This window comes from Lissotriton helveticus, chromosome 12 (assembly GCF_964261635.1).
Source record: "Lissotriton helveticus chromosome 12, aLisHel1.1, whole genome shotgun sequence".
In the NCBI taxonomy this organism is placed as follows: domain Eukaryota; kingdom Metazoa; phylum Chordata; class Amphibia; order Caudata; family Salamandridae; genus Lissotriton; species Lissotriton helveticus.
Window position 1 is genome coordinate 72,630,099 of NC_136073.1, and position 16,014 is coordinate 72,646,112.

Sequence of the window (16,014 nt, forward strand, 5' to 3'; positions counted from 1 at the left end):
GAGTGTTCTGGACATCCCCTGAGAAGCCAGTTGTCCACAACCAAGCGCCACCGTCGTGGAAATCGCCCTGCCCAGCGAGTCAGCGGTATCAAGCCCACAACGGATAATGGACTTAGCTGAGTCTCTCCCAGCAGCAATAGCTTGGGAGAGTACTGTCTGGGCCTCCTCTGGACAGTTAGGCAGCACCTGCGCAAACGTGTCCCACACAGTGTGGGAATAACAGCCCAAGAGGCATGCGGTGTTCACCGACAGCAGCCCTAAGCTGGCAGATGAAAACAGCTTATTCCCAAGCTGCTACAGCTTCTTGGATTCCCTATCCGGAGGGGCGGAAGGGAACATGCTCTGGGAAGCAGAGGTTTGGAAAACCAAGCTCTCAGGAGTGGGGTGTGGAGAGAGAAAGAGGGGGGGGGGGTCGCCCGGAGTCGGGCGACGGCATCGGGCCACGTTCCTGTCCACAGGAGCCCCAGTGTTTTTGCCTGGACCAGGTTCCCAAAAGAACATCAGAACGTGCTTCATTAAATGGCAGCAAGGGCTCAGAAGAGGTTGCCGCCGGCTGGAGCACTTCTGTCAAGGGCTTAGTCCTGATGGCCACTGTATGGAATTCGAGGTGGAGGGCCTCGGCTGCCCTATGTAACACCATTGCGTAACTGACTCCCTCGTCCGTAGCCACGGTAGGGGGAGACAGCATGCCAAGGTCAGATGAGGTGTCAAGACCACTGGTATCCCCCAAATCCTCTACCCAGTCCGGATCATAACCACACTGTTGTGTGAGAGGGTCCTCAGACCCCTCCCAGTCCTCCCCTTCCTCCGAAGTCTGTGAAACAGGTTGAAAATAAGGAGGACGGACATAGTGGAAAAAGGGCCCCATCGGTATCGGAAATGGCGCAGAGCGTCCGTGTCCGGTTCAGGGCTGAAACTGGAGACAATGTCATCCCGAGGAGTGGGCGACGTCGGATGTGGTGCCAGTGGGGTCAAAGTCGGTGGAGGTGTTATAAGGTCAACCGACGTCGACTGGGGTCCGATCCCGGGGGGTCCTGCAGTGCCGGAGCCGCTGGCGATGCCGGGGCCAGAGCTGCCAGAGATGAAAGGACAGGACCCCCAGTCGGCCCTGCATGCCCCTAGGCGCACCGGTGGGGCCAGACGGCCCAAAGAGTGGGGCAATGGCAGCAAGAATCTCTTGCACCTGAGCAGGCGTCGCCGACTGACCTGGAAAGGGTGGGTAGGCCTGCGGCGACGTCGCAGGCTCGGCCGGAGCCACGGGGTGGCACCATTCGCACCCTCAGCCGCGTCGTGTGATGGGAAGTTGAGGAGCGACGACGCTTCTTAGACTTCTTTTTTGGAATGCTTCGACTTACCTGACCCCAAGTGCGAAGACTTAAATCCAGAGGAGCGATGGTGATGGCTCTGCGATCAGTCCCTCGACCTCCCAAGGGATCGGGACCTTGAGTGGCGCGGAGCCGACTGCCGGACCGCTCCCGCAAAGTCTTCGGCGCCATGGCCCGGCAGTCGGGGTACGACTTGGTGTCGTGGTCACGCCTCAGGCAGTAGAGACACACGCGGTGTGGGTCCGTCACCGACATCATGCGGTGACAGTCCCCACAGTTCTTAAAGCCGGTCATCCCTATGGCACCAGGAGTCGATCGACTCGAGAAAATGAGACAAAAGGACTCAAAAAAACTCAGTCAAAAAGTGACTAGGGGTACTAGCTCTTCTCAGATCTGCACTTGCTGGCATGGAAAAAGAAAGAACTGACGTCAGCGCGCATGGGTGCGTCTAAGTAGCTCCAGCGACGTCATCTTGGCACCAACGATGCACACGGAGACGCACGACGATGCCAACCGACGAGCAGGGGTACTGCTGACGAAAACTTCCTGGATCCAGTCTAACGCCTGGGGCTAATTCTAAAGTAAGGGATCTATCACTAGGTGTTTCTTTCAGATCTCAGATATAAGGAAACATATATTTTGTGAGTGGTGCTAGCAATAGCTCACGAAGGCTGGTTTGGCAGACCTGTAGTCAAAGTTTGAGTGAGCTCTCATGGGTGGCACAATACATACTGCAGCCCATGGAAGAACCCTGGTGTACCTATGCCGTGATTACCTTAATACCATCAACTAGGTACTTAGAAAAGTACACCTGTAGCCAATTAGGAAGGTACCAAAGTACTTATCAAAGTCCAATTTAGGGAGAGAGCACAGTGACTGGACACCTGATTAGCAAGATCCCAGTCTGACTAGACAGAAAAGAACTAGTTACTTACCTTCAGTAACGATATACAGAAATAACAGACATGGATTAGTTATAGATTCCTTACCTTTAGTATTACCCCAGGCATCAGACTGGATCTGGAGAATTTTTTCGCCAGCAGTACCTCTGCGCATCGAAAGGTGGCACCGACTGGCTCCGCATTTGTCGTTGGCGTTGTGGTCGCCGGGATGATGTCACTGTAGCTACTTAGATGCCACCCTTGCGCGCTGACGTCAGTTCTTTTACACAACATTTCACGTCAGAAGCCCTGCAAGACACTGACCACTGGTGCACAAAACTAGGGCCCTGAAAGGGATTCCCTGACTCTAGAAGTCAGTTTGCAGAACAGGGTATATGGGTGGGGCGGTAAGGAATCTATAACTAATCTATGTCTCTTATAGATATATCGTTATCGAAGGTAAGTAACGCGTTCATCTGAAAGAGACAATTAGTTATAGATTCCTTACCTTTAGAATAGATACCCCAGCAATACCAACCCTAGAGGTGGGTCTGCGGACCAAGTTGACACCAGAAAGTCCTGGAGAACAGAACAGCCAAAGAAGCCCTCTCTCCGGACTTGGCTGTCCAGGCCAAGTCCGGAACGTGTGCAGAGATGCCCATGTAGCTGCCTGACAGATGTCATTGAGGGGGACTCCCTGTCCCAAAGCAGTGGTAGCTGCCGTCGCCCTGGTGGAATAGGCGCACAATCCCAGTGGAGGCTCCTTCTTTGCCAATGAGTAACAAGCTTTAATGCACAAAATGAGCCACCTAGAGATGGTCCGTTTGAGGACGGCCTGACCTTTTTTGGCACCCACGTAGCCAACAAAGAGCTGGTCATCCACCCAGAATTGCTAGGTGCGATCCAAATAAAAGGAAAGCACACGTTTTGGATCCAGACAGTGGAGCCTCTCTTTTTCCTTAGAAGGATTCGGAGGCAGAAAGAAGGTGGGCAAAGAGATGGTTTGACCAATGTGGAAAGAAGTAACCTCTATAGGAAGAAAAGAGGGTAGTGTTTGAAGGACAACCTTTTCCAGATGAACCGACAGAAATTGAGGTTTTGAATAAAGAGCCTGGAGATCACTCACTCTGCGAGCAGAAGTGACGGCAACCAGAAAGGCAGTCTTTAAAGTGAGAAGTCTGAGAGGACAGTTATGTAGCAGGTCAAAGGGATAAGTAAGAACCAAGTTCAAGTCCTACTGAGGCATTACAAAGGGAAGAGGAGGAAAAAGATGAGCAATGCCCTTAAGAAAGTGATTTATAACAGGGGACTTGAAAAGAGAAGGCTGATCAGGAAGCCTAAGAAAAGCTGAAATGGCTGAGAGATAGCCCTTAAGAGTGCCCAGAGCAGAGCCCTGCTGGGTCAAAGAAAGGAGAAACAAGAGAACCTCAGAAAGGGGATCCACAGACTTTGCTGCACACCATGCCACAAATGTGTTCCATCTGCAGGCATATATCGTCTTAGTGGAGGGATGCCTGGCTGCCAAGATAACATCACAGACTTCAAGAGAAAGGTCGAAGACTGTCAACCGATCAGTCTCCACGCAAGGAGGTGGAGGCTGGACAGGTTTGGGTGGAGGACCGTCCCCTGATGCTGCAACAGAAGATTCTCTCAATGAGGCAGTCTGATCGGCGGATCGATGGCCATGTGTAACAGCTCAGGACACCAGACTCTTTGTGCCCAATCTGGAGCCACAAGAATGACTTGGGCCCTGTCATGCTTGATATTCTTCATCATTCTGGGGAGAAATGGTATAGTCGGAAAGGCGTATAGAAGAGCGCAACTCCACTCGCGACGAAAAGCGTTGCCTAGCGAGTGCCGCCTTGGAAATTTAAATGCGCAGAAATGCTGACATTGCACGTTCTCTTCGGTTGCGAATAGATCTAACCAAGGCACACCCCACTGCTGAATGAGACCTTGCACCACCTCAGAGTGAAGACGCCATTCATGATCCATCATGCATCTGCGGCTGAGTTAATCCGCCCTGGCGTTCAGTGAACCTGGCAGGTGTTGAACCACCAGGGATATGCCCTGATGTTCTAGCCATGTCCAGAGATGGAGAGCCTCTTGACATAGGGTCCACGATCACACCGCGCCCTGTTTGTTGCAGTACCACATGGCAGTGGTGTTGTCCGTGAACCCCTGCACTATTCTTACTTGGACAGAAGAAAGGAATGCTTTCAATGCAAGACGGTTCGCCCGGAGCTCCTGAAGGCTGAGGTGGAGCCCGGACTCGCCGGAGACCAGAGGCCTCTGATCTCCGCCTCTCCCATGTGGTCACCCCACCCCAGAAGCGATACATCCGTCACCACTGGGAACTCCGGTTGGGGAAGGGAGAGGGATCTGTTGTTAATCCATTCTTGGTCCGTTAGCCAGCACTGCAATTGACATGCAGTGCCCTCAGAGATCTAAACACAATCGGACAGATTTCCCTGATGTTGTGTCCACTGGAACTTCAGGTCCCACTGCAGAAACTGCATATGCCACCTGCCATGATCTACCAGCAGTATGCAGGAGGCCATGAGGCCCGGCAGCCTCAGGGTCAATCTGACCGAATCCCGGGATAGAGGCTGAAAGATCGGAATCATAGCCCGAATATCCCAGACTCGCTGCTCAGGAGGATAAGCCTGAAACTGCGTCGTGTCCAGAACCGCTCCAATGAAAAGGAGCTTCTCAGAGGTAGTCAGGTGTGACTTCGGCATGTTGATAGTAAACCCCAGCGAATGCAGCAGGTCCGCCGTAGTCTGGATGTGGGAGATGACTGCATGGGGCGAGCCCGCCTTCAACAGCCAGTCATCGAGATAAGGGAAGACTGGAACCCTGGATCTGCGCAGATGAGCTGCGACCACCACAATCACTTTCGTGAACAGCCGAGAGGCGCTGGTAAGGACAAAGGGAAGCACGCTAACTGAAAGTGCTTGTGGCCTACCGTAAACCGCAGGTAACGCTGGTGGGCCAGCAGGACGGGAATGTGAAAGGAAGCGTCCTGCAAGTCCAATGCTACCATCCAGTATCCTCGGTCGAGGGCAGACAGGACCTGAGGGAGCATCAACATTTTGAACTCCTTCTGGAGGAAGCGGTTGACGTTCCTGATAGGACGCAGGCCTTTGTCCTTCTTCGGCACCAGAAAGTAGTGGGAACAGCAACTACGACCTACTTCTAGGGCAGGATCTCGCTCGATGGCTCCTTTGGCCAAGAGAGACGTAATTTCCTGTTGGAGGAGGGCCAGATGATAATCCGACATGCGATGGTGCTGAGGTGGAATAGCTGGGGGCGGGGGAGGGGGGCAGGGGGGGGGGGGTAGTCTCGAAGGGGAGGGAGTAGCCCCTTTGGACTATCTGCAAAACCCACCTGTCCGACGTTATGGTGCGCCAGTGGTGGAGGTGATGGGAAATCCTGCCGCCCACTGGCAATCGGTGGCCCTGAAAGGTCGAACTAGGAGGGTTTGGAGGCTGCTGCAGAGGGGACACTGGAGGACTGACCCACTTGCTGGCCCCCAGATGCATGACGATGGGTCCCACATCCCCAGTCGCGCAGGGGCTGAGCAGCTTGCACTGGCCTGTGGCTCTGGGTAGAACGTTGTGGGCACCCCTTCCATAGCCACGACAGGGGCAAAAAGCAGACTGCGCAAGGTGGGTGGTGGAGAGGCCCAAGCACTTGGCTGTAGTCCGAGAGTCCTTGAAGCGCTCTAGAGCGTGGTCTGTTTTGTCGCCGAACAGGCAACGGCCATCAAAGGGCATGTCCATCAGGGTAGCCTGGACAGTCGACCTCAGCCAGGCGTAGCGTTAAAGGGCTACCGACGTTAAGATCATTCTGCCTAGCGAGTCGGCGGTGTCCAGTCCACATCGTATGGTAAACTTGGCTGCATCTCTCCCCACGTTGACTGCACGGGAGAGCACGGCCTGGGCCTCCTCCAGACACTGAAGCAGCACCTGCGCTACCGTATCCCACACGGAGTGGGTGTAACAGCCCAACAGACATGCAGTGTTTACCGACTACAGTCCCAAGCTGGAGAAAGAAAAATCTTCTTCCCAAGATGGTCCAGCTTTTTGGATTCCCTATCTGGTGGAGCATTAGGGAATGCACCTTTGGACGTCGAGGCTTGGACCACCAAGCTCTCAGGGCAAGGGTGTTGGGAAAGGAAAGTGGGGTCTCCAAGAGCTAGGCGGTGGCGTTGGACAATAATCCTATCCACAGTAGCCCCTGAGTTGGGCCTGAACCAGGTGCCCAATAGGATGTCAGTTAGGGCTTCATTGAATGGTAGCAGGGACTCCGAAGAGATCGCTGTTGGTTAGCACCTCCGTCAGGAGGTTAGTCCTGACTGCCACCGGAGGTAGCTCGAGAGCCTCGGCCGCCCTACACCACTGCGTAAGAAGCTCCCTCCCCCGTAGCTATGGTAGGAGGAGACAACATACCAAGATCTGGGGAGGTATCCAGACCACTGGCTTCCCACAACTCCTCTCTCCAGTCCGGTTCAGCCAACTGGTCAGCTAAAGGGGCTCCAGACCCCTCCAAGTCCTCCTCACCCTCCTCTGGTTGCCAATCTGGCTTGAGAGGAACACTAGGGTAGAATAGGGGTACAAAAGTATCCATCGGTGCCCGATCAGGCATCGGTCGATGTTGGTCCGGCTCTGTGTCAAAGTCAGGGTGAAGGCCGAGGTTGACGCCAGTTGGGGACACAACCAGCGTTTGCTGCGAATGTGGTGCCGGTGGAATCAGCGCCGGAGAGGTGTTATCAGGTTGACCGGAATCAATCCAGGCAGGATCTAAGGGGACCCTGTGGTGCCGAGGCCGAAGCCACCAGCGTCGAAGCCCCACTGCCCCCAGCCAAGACCACGGGGCCCAAAGGCGCGCCAGTGGAGTCGGGCTGCCCAAAGATGGCATGCATCGCTTCGTAAAAGCTTCGAAGCTAGGCAGTGCTCCGCACGTGGAGTTGTGGGACAGCCACCATCCACATCCCTTGAGGCATCGGCCGACAGACGGGGAGAAGTCGATGAGCGACGATGCTTCTTCGACTTCTGCTTGTGCTTCGTCTTACCTGAGGAGTGCGAAAACTTAGAGGACGAGTGGTGGTGACTCTGCGACCAGTCCCTTGACCTCCAGAGGGACCTGAACCTTGAACGGTGTGGAGCACACTGCCGGGCTCGAGAAGCTTTCGGGACCGCTACAAAAAAGACTTCGGATTCATGGTCCGGCAGTCGGAGCACGACTTGGGGTTGTGGTCACGCTCGAGGCATCATAGTCACACGTGGTGTGGATCCATCAACGACATCAGCTTTTGGCACGACCCTCAAGACTTGAAACCGGGCATCCCTTAGAGCACCAGGAGTCGAGGACTCAAAAACGGTGTCAACAAAAGTCGCAAAAAAGATCTGTCAAAAAGTGACTGGAGGTACCGCTCTCTCCGGATCTGCACTGGCTGGCGTGGAAAAAGAAAGATCTGATGTCAGCGCGGGAGGGAGGCGTCTAAGTAGCTACCGTGACATCATCCCGGCGACCATGATGCCAACGGCGAACGCGGAGCCGACAGGCGGCACCTTTCGATGCGTAGAGGAACTGCTGACGAAAAAATCTCCAGATCCATTCTGACGCCTGTGGGTAATTCTAAAGGTAAGGAATCTATAACAAATTGTCTCTTTCAGATACACAGTGACTGCAGCAAAAAGTGGGGGTAACCACGAAAGCAGAATCTACTTTCCTACACCATCTAACAGACTCTGTCTCCCATGAGCACCAAATTTGCTCAAGCCATGACTCACCCACAGGATCCAGTTCCAGGTGCTCCACGATCCTGCACCAATCTGCACCCGACTCCCACAGACCGAGTTCTAGTTGCCTAACACAACAAGGAGGTCTCCCCAGCGATCCTGACCTGGGATCTGGTGATCCCTGCCCTCCCTCAAGCTCCAAGACGACGCCTGTGGCCTCAACCTGAACAATCCCCGACTGTGACCGGAGCTGGTAAGAAGAACCTGATGCCAAAGGACAGCCCTGCACTCCACACCCCATGGCCTTGGGTGGTCCAACCAACGGTGTACAGGCATCCCCCAAAAGCCTAGCTTATCTCTACAGCTGGTGGTTGCCTCCAGGAAGTTTCTCTACCCAAGCCTGCAGTGTTTTTCGTGAACCAAAGAAATCCACTGACATCCACTGAGTCCCAGACGTCACCATGGCACACTGCATCCAGCCTCCCCTGTGCCACTGATGGTGCAGCTCCTGTGCTGATTGTTGGACCCTGCAGTGCTGATCTTAACCCCAGGAGCTTTGCTCCCAGAGTCAATTGGCCTGCTCGTGAGCAGTCCCTGACCAAAGGCCCCTTAGCCCCATGGGGGCCCTTGCACTCTGCACCCAGCTGCCCCAGTGCCGCTGGCGTGCAATTTAAGTGCCAACCTAGACCTTGGGGAACCTTGGTCCTAACCCTCAAAACTCACACTCATGCACTGACTTTGGGTCAGATGCCGGAGAAGGTTGCATCAGCATGACCGCCGCCATCCCGGATCCAGTATCGGATTCCCGAGGTCCCACCGGTGCCGTGGCCTACGCCGTCGAATCTGATGGGCACCCTGCCGACCCCGCAGAAATCGAAGGCTCACCAGATGTGTCTACCCACTCAAACATCAGGCACATGGCCTCATAACACACCTTAATTTGAGTGGGGGGCGCTCCACCTCCCGGAAATGGAGGGAGGCACGGAGCCGGCCCTGGCTCCACATAACAGTGCCAAGAGCGTCGGTTTTTCTTACCTCTTTTGTCAAAGGACGACAGTCAAGGTGAAGACAAAGTCCGCTTGGGATTCTGCTACTTCTTGTGTCTCTTAACCGAGTGTCCTGAGGACATCAAGTGGGAGGAACAGGACTTGTGGCTCCGGCAGCAGTCCTGCGACAACCTCTTCTTCAATCGGGACTGGGATCTCCACAGACTCTCAGTGGATGGTGTTGACTGCCAGGCTTCAAGGAGCTTCATAGCCCACTCCTGCAAGGACTTAGGAGCCATTGTTCGACAGTCTGAGCACGACTTCGAGACATGGTCGCACTTGAGACACCAAAGGCAGATGAGGTAGGGATCGGTAACCAACGTGGCAAAGCGAAAGGCGCCACATGGTTTAAAACCTGTCTTCCTCAAAGACATCCCTCGACACATGATGGAAAAACAATGAAGTCGACAAAAAAAATAAAAAATGACAAAAAGCGACAGAGGGGTAGCTCTTCCCGGATCAGCGCTTAACTGGCACAGAAAGAAAGCAACTGTCATCCGCGCGCATGGGTGGCGCCTAGATAAGTGACTGCGATATCATAACCGATGCTAGTGATGCCGACAGCATCACGCAGAGCTGAATGGAGCCAACCGATGGCGCGCAAGGGGTATTGCTCAAGCAAAAGTTTCCAGATCCAGCCTGACGTCTAGAAATTTCTACGGTAAGGAATCTGCAGCTAGAATTCTCTATTGAATAAAGAAGTTTTCAAATTAAGGGCAGTTGTAGGATGAAGAGCCCTTTCCACTCTCACTGAAAGGTACAATGTTCCTGTAAACGAGAAAAGTTTGGATGTTTTTTTACTATTGAAGCTACACAGGTTAAACAAAGAACACAAGAACTTGGGACCCTGGAAGAAGTCAGATTCATCTCCATTGAAATATACTGTACACAGATTCTGTTGACCTTCTTGGGATTCAGCTCATCTAGCCTTATCTACATCAGAATGCCTAAAATCTGTTTGGAGTGTTTCAATACAGAACAATAACAACCATATCAAGTTTGAAGCAGTGATATCAAGCATGACCATGCATCAGGGGAGGTGACCCTGATACTGGTACAGAGATGCTGAAATGGGTAGCTCGTTCTGTATCAAATACCTGTTACCTAGATGTGGCATGTCATGATCTACTACAAAATCAATGAACTTCTGCAATACCTAATACCTAAGGAAGACATGTAGGCCTTATGAAGAAAAGCTGCAGAGAAGAAACTCACGTGATATGTATTTCATAAAGCTCAACTTATTATAAGCCCACGTAGAAGAGAGAGGTAATTTTTATGTTTTTAGTGTCAAAATGAAAAGCCGTACCACAAAAAAGGTATAGGAGACAGAAATTAAGTAGAGTATAAGGAGAAAACTGCTAAAAATTGAGAATAACCATTTTTTGGAGAACTTCATTTCTGGTTCTTCCTTCGGTACAGGCCTTCCCAACCAATTAAGAAGGAGGGAAAGCAAGGCTGACGTGATACAAATAACTTAATTTTATGGTGTGTATGTGGGTGTGTGGGTGTGTGGGTGTATGTCTGTGTGTGATCCTCTCCAGCATTAGATCGTTCATGGATTGACATGCAATTTCAAACATTCCCCAGCATTCAGCTACACACCATCCCTGCTGTAATACCCACAAAACAGGCTGTACTCCAGATGTTTCTTACCTGAGCAGACATGTTGACTGTCAATACAGCCCACCTGAAGTCCAGAGACTGAAGCACACCCTGAGCAATGGAGGTTTTACCTGTCCCCACCGGACCTACCAGCAACACAGGTGTCTGATTGGATACCAAGGCATTTACAATGAAGTTATAACGGACTGTATCCACAGTTGGAACAATGATTTTATAGAACGGAGCACTAGAAAGGGAGACAAAAAAGTAAGGTCTGACTAAGGAACAAATAAAAACAAGCACAATACTATGAATATGGCCAACAAGCATTTCTATTTAAAGAGACATGTCCAGCTAGTAAATGTGAAAAAAGAGAACTCAGTTTGATTAAAAAACAAATTGAACACTTGTGTCATTTATTAAACTGTACTTTTTCTTTAATGTAACCAAGGACAACTTGGGCATCACACAACTTTACCAAATATCACAATAGGCTTACTTAAGAGTATTGCAGCACTGTAGGAGACTGGCTTAGTATATGGTGCACACTTATTTACGTAAAGCACCTTGCACTAATCCAGACAACCCTTATAGTGGTTTTACTGGTCTTAGATAACCATAGAAAGCTCCATAAGTGATGGCTGTGGAGAGCAGCCTTCCGGCTTAGTCAAAAAGTAGTTTTAAGCAGTTTGTTTTACCAGAACCAATCATACAGTGTAGTTTAAATGAAAAAGAACCACACAATGTATTTATAAAAAGAAAATAAGTTACTTACCTGTAACTACGGTTATCCAGTATTGGTATCTTTCATACATTCACATGCCTGAATCATTCCCAGTCGTCGAGATGGGAGTCCCACGGTAAAATATTCAAGTAGTGCCTTAAATCCTTCATAGGCTATAATGGCCCTGTGAGAAGTTGGCCTGATATATGATGCTCACTAGTTCTAGTGATCACCTTGTATCAGTCCAAACAACCCTTATGGATATTGGTTGTAAGTCAACCTTATAAACCAGCTATCCTAATGGTAGCATGGACAAAGCAGTCTTAGGCTAAACTCTTTTGGCATGTGAAGCCAGCTGTTTTACCACAATATAACCCCTTGAATATCAGATGAAAGGACACCACACAGGTTGTTATGAAAATAAACAGTCTATTTATTATAAAAACACCTCTGAACTCTTTTTGAGGTCAGAGGGCTAAGCACATGACAATCTCTTAAGAAAAATACGACAAGTTGCACGAAATTACAATGGTGCCCTAGGGGGACGACAAACCATATACTAAGTAAGTGGAATGTGATAGTCGATGGAAGAAATGGAGCTGTCCAGAGGCTGTAGGATCGTTGGGACCACGCTACACTAACTCTAGATAAGTAATAGGAGGGCCACGGAATGCGTGTGCAGAGTGTGAACTCACACGCGAGATGCGTAACAACGTCTATGGACAGTACAGTTCAAGTTAAAGGTGAGTACGGACAATCCTGACTAGTTAGGACTAAAACAACTGTGGAACTGGACACTAGGACAGTTAAACTACCCTTGAGCACCGAAATGCTCTTGTTACCTCACCCACGGGCTGCGGGTGCATAGGTGTCAAAGTGTGTCGGGTTCTCGCGTTAAAGTCTATGGAGCCTGGAAGAAAAGTTGCTGCAGGCGACCAGGAGGAAGATGTCCGGTGCGATCCAAGGGCGGATCGGTGAAGAAGAGGACCTGAAAGCAGAGGGGACAGTGTTCAAAGTCACTAGTCAGTGACCGGTGTGGAACCAGGAAGGAACCAGGTGCTGTCGTCGCGATCAGGTGAAGAGTGGACGCTTGACTCTGCAGCCACGTGGAACAGGAGGTGTCTTCGACGACCAGGATGGAGGCACGAGCTGTCCCACGCAGGCTCTCTCCGTCGGCGGTGTCGGATCCTGAATTGGAGTCAACAGGCCTTGGCAAAGGCAACCCACGCGGTTAGTGGAAAAGACGTCTGGTGCGGACTAGGAGAGTCCAGGGTGCCCCTCTTTTGGAAGGGAGCAAGGGCCAGTCTGGAGCAACCAGACCAGCAGTGAAGATTTAAAGGTTCGTCGTCTAGGAGGCCACTAGCCAGCCAGCAAGTGACCAGACAACGTGTCGAGCAGCAAACAAGCAGAAGGGCCCCACGCAGATCTCGTGGAAGCTGGAGGGCTGATCTTCGGTGCAGGGGCTGCTCGGGGCTGGGGCTTCTCAATCCCCAAAGCACTTGGTCGAGTTTACCTCGGGAGTCGTGCTGGAAGCGAAGTGCAGGTTCTTTCAAGATGGCCGGTCCCACGTGTCTCGTCGCACCCACGGGTCTCAGCTTTGCTGTAGATGTGAGTTGAGGTCGGAGAGGTCTGGGAATCCGGGTCTCGTCGGGCTCTGAAGTCTGGATCCTCGAGGGAAGACGACAAAGGGAAGCCGCTGGACGCTTGATGGTGCCTGCAGCTGCAGGGTGGACACTCCTTGTCCACAAGGGAGATTCTTCAGTTTTCTGTGGAGCAGAACGTCGAAGTCCAGAGTTTCTTCTTGTAGAATTGTTCAGGATAATCTCATTTGGAATGGGACCAGCTCCTACCTTTATTCTCCTAAAGGGGGCTGCACTACTGACTAGGTCCCTCCCCTGGGTGGGACCAGGAAGGGGGGTGGCTACACCCCCTATCCTTTGTCCGGTTTCCCGCCAGAGCTGGGGCAGGGATGCCCCAGCAACTGGTTTGAACCGGTGTATGCACAGGACACCTTGTGTGCCCCAGGCATGTCTCATTCCTTTCAGGCCTGTCCTACCCAATACACAAAATCCTGTCTGGGGTGGTGCTAGCACCTCCCAAGGCAGGAAACCCTTTGTCTAAGCCTCCCTCGCTGGAAGGACTCCCAGCAGCAGGAGGTCAGACTTGTGTCTGTGGTGGCATCATCCATTTTGTGATGCTGAGGCTCGAGTTAACTTTAACCGGGGTTCACAGTTACATGCATGTTGTGTCCCTCTAGAAGGGTGGAATGCTACCCCCGTCGCCAGAATTGGTGAGGGGGTAGTATTCCAATTCGTATGACACCTTACTCGACATGTTTTGATAATGTTATACCAGAGTTAGCATTTAACCGCGAGGTTGATAATGCACTTAAGAGTATATGGTATAGCGTTATCATGGAACAGCTATTAGGACTTGGTTCCGCAAGCTGCAGACGGGCTCAGCTCATGCCAGAGCACCATCTCACCTAATTCCAAGCACTCTGCCTTCAGTATTGATAAGGCCTGCCATAGGAGTGACTGATAGGAATATATGTGTCCATTTTAGGGTTAGATATAGGTATACTATATCTATAGCAAAGGGTGATTACACCACCTTGCCCCAGCTGTCATGCAGCCAGTTGTGTCAGTTTTAGATGGCCAGCCAGGGGTGGAATAATACATGCTTCAGCCCCTGGTAGGCCCTGGGTACACCTATGCCCTGGGTACCTAAGGTACACTGTACAGGGACTGATAAGGTGGCCCAGTACCAATTGGTAAATGCACCTAAAGTACATGGTTGTCAATTTAGAGAGAGAACAGCTAGGCTGTGGGCCTGATTAGCAGGCCCACAGCCAGGGAAAGTCGTAAACCAGTGAAGCAAAAAGCAAAAATCTGGGGTGACCATAGGATTGCAAACCCCACTCTCCTACATCACCCCCACACCCCCAACTTAGGGACATTAAACTAACCTTGACCAGGTGAGTCTTCCTGTTCTAAGTGGAAATACCTGGAGAGACCATCTGCATTGCCATGGTCAGTCCCTGGTCTGTGCTCCACTGTAAAGTCCATCCCCTGTAGGGAAATAGACCACCTAAGAAGTTTGGGGTTTTCACCCTTCATCTGATTTAGTCATAAGAGGGGCTTATGGTCGGTCTGAATCTTGAAGTGAGTTCCAAACAAGTATGGCCTCAACTTCTTCAGGGCCCAAACCACAGCAAAGGCCTCCCTCTCTATAGCTGACCAACGTTTCTCTCTAGGGGTCAACCTTCTGCTTATAAAAGCAATGGGCTGGTCATGACCATCAATATTCAGTTGAGATAGAACAGCTCCCACACCCAACTCAGATGCATCTGTTTGGACAATGAAGGTTTTGGAGTAGTCAGGACTCTTGAGAATAGGTGCAGTACACATGGCCTGCTTTAGGTCATCAAATGCCTTCTGACAGCTAACTGTCCACTGAACTTTCGTTGGCATTTTCTTGCTTGTCAGGTCATTAAGTGGTGTCACAATGGACCCATAATTCTTGACAAACTTCCTATAGTAACCAGACACTCCCAAAAAAGCTCTGACCTGTGTCTGGGTGGTTGGAGGAGCCCAGTCCTTTATGGCCTGTATCTTGCTCTCCAATGGTTGCACTTGGCCTCTACCTACAAGGTGGCCCAGGTACACATCCTGACTCTGCCCTATCTGGCACTTGGTGGCCTTGATAGTGAGGCCTGCCTTTTGCAGGGCCTCCAAAACTTTCCTCAGGTGGATCAGGTGATCCTCCCAGGTGGAGCTAAAGACAGCAATATCATCTAGACATGCTGCACAGAAGTCATCCAACCCAGTGAGAACTTGGTTCACCAACCTTTGAAAAGTGGCAGGTGCATTTTTCAAACCAAAGGGCATCACCACAAATTGGTAATTACCTCCTGGGGTAGAAAATGCTGCTTTGGCCTTGGCATCCTCAGCTAACCTGATCTGCCAATAACCAGCTGTTAGGTCAAATGAACTTAAGAAAGTTGCAGAAGCCAACTTGTCTATCAGTTCATCTGCCCGAGGTATTGGATGGGCATCTGTCTTAGTGACAGCATTGAGACCCCTGTAGTCTACACAAAACCTCATCTCTCTCTTAGCATCCTGGGTGTGAGGTTTTGGCACTAGAACTACAGGACTAGCCCAAGGGCTCTCTGAGGGTTCAATGACTCCCAATTCCAACATCTTTTGAACTTCTTTCTTAATGCAGTCCCTGACGTGGTCAGGTTGCCTGTAGATTTTACTCTTGACAGGCAGACTGTCACCAGTGTCCACCTCATGGGTGCACCAGTTTGTCTGACTGGGGGTCAGTGAGAACATTTGTCTAAAGGATTAAAGAACTTGTTTACAATCCTCTTGTTGCTGTCCAGAAAGGCTGTCAGAAAAGACTACACCATCTACTGACCCATCATCAGGGTTCTGAGTGAGCAGGTCTGGGAGAGGGTCACTCTATTCCTCCTGCCCCTCATCTGTGGCCATGAGCAAGCCCATGTCCTCCCTGTTGACAAATGCCTTGAGCCTGTTTACATGAAGCACCCTGTGGGGGCTCCTGTGAGTTCCCATGTCCACCAAGTAGGTGACTTCTCCCTTATGCTCAATAATGGTATGGGGTCCAGACCATTTGTATTGGAGAGAGCTGGGGCCACTGGCTCCAACACCCACACCTTCT

General features: G+C 51.2%; 1 protein-coding gene across 2 annotated transcripts in view; it reads right to left on the minus strand.

The window, feature by feature from the left end:
* The window catches only part of DNAH2 (dynein axonemal heavy chain 2), a 3,497,426-nt gene that overhangs the window by 1,523,308 nt on the left and 1,958,104 nt on the right, over positions 1-16,014 (minus strand). For both annotated transcript variants that reach the window (XM_078670326.1, XM_078670327.1), the window contains one exon: positions 10,656-10,851. In XM_078670326.1, coding sequence (XP_078526452.1) covers positions 10,656-10,851 — 196 coding nt within the window. The remainder of the gene's footprint in view (positions 1-10,655; positions 10,852-16,014) is intronic.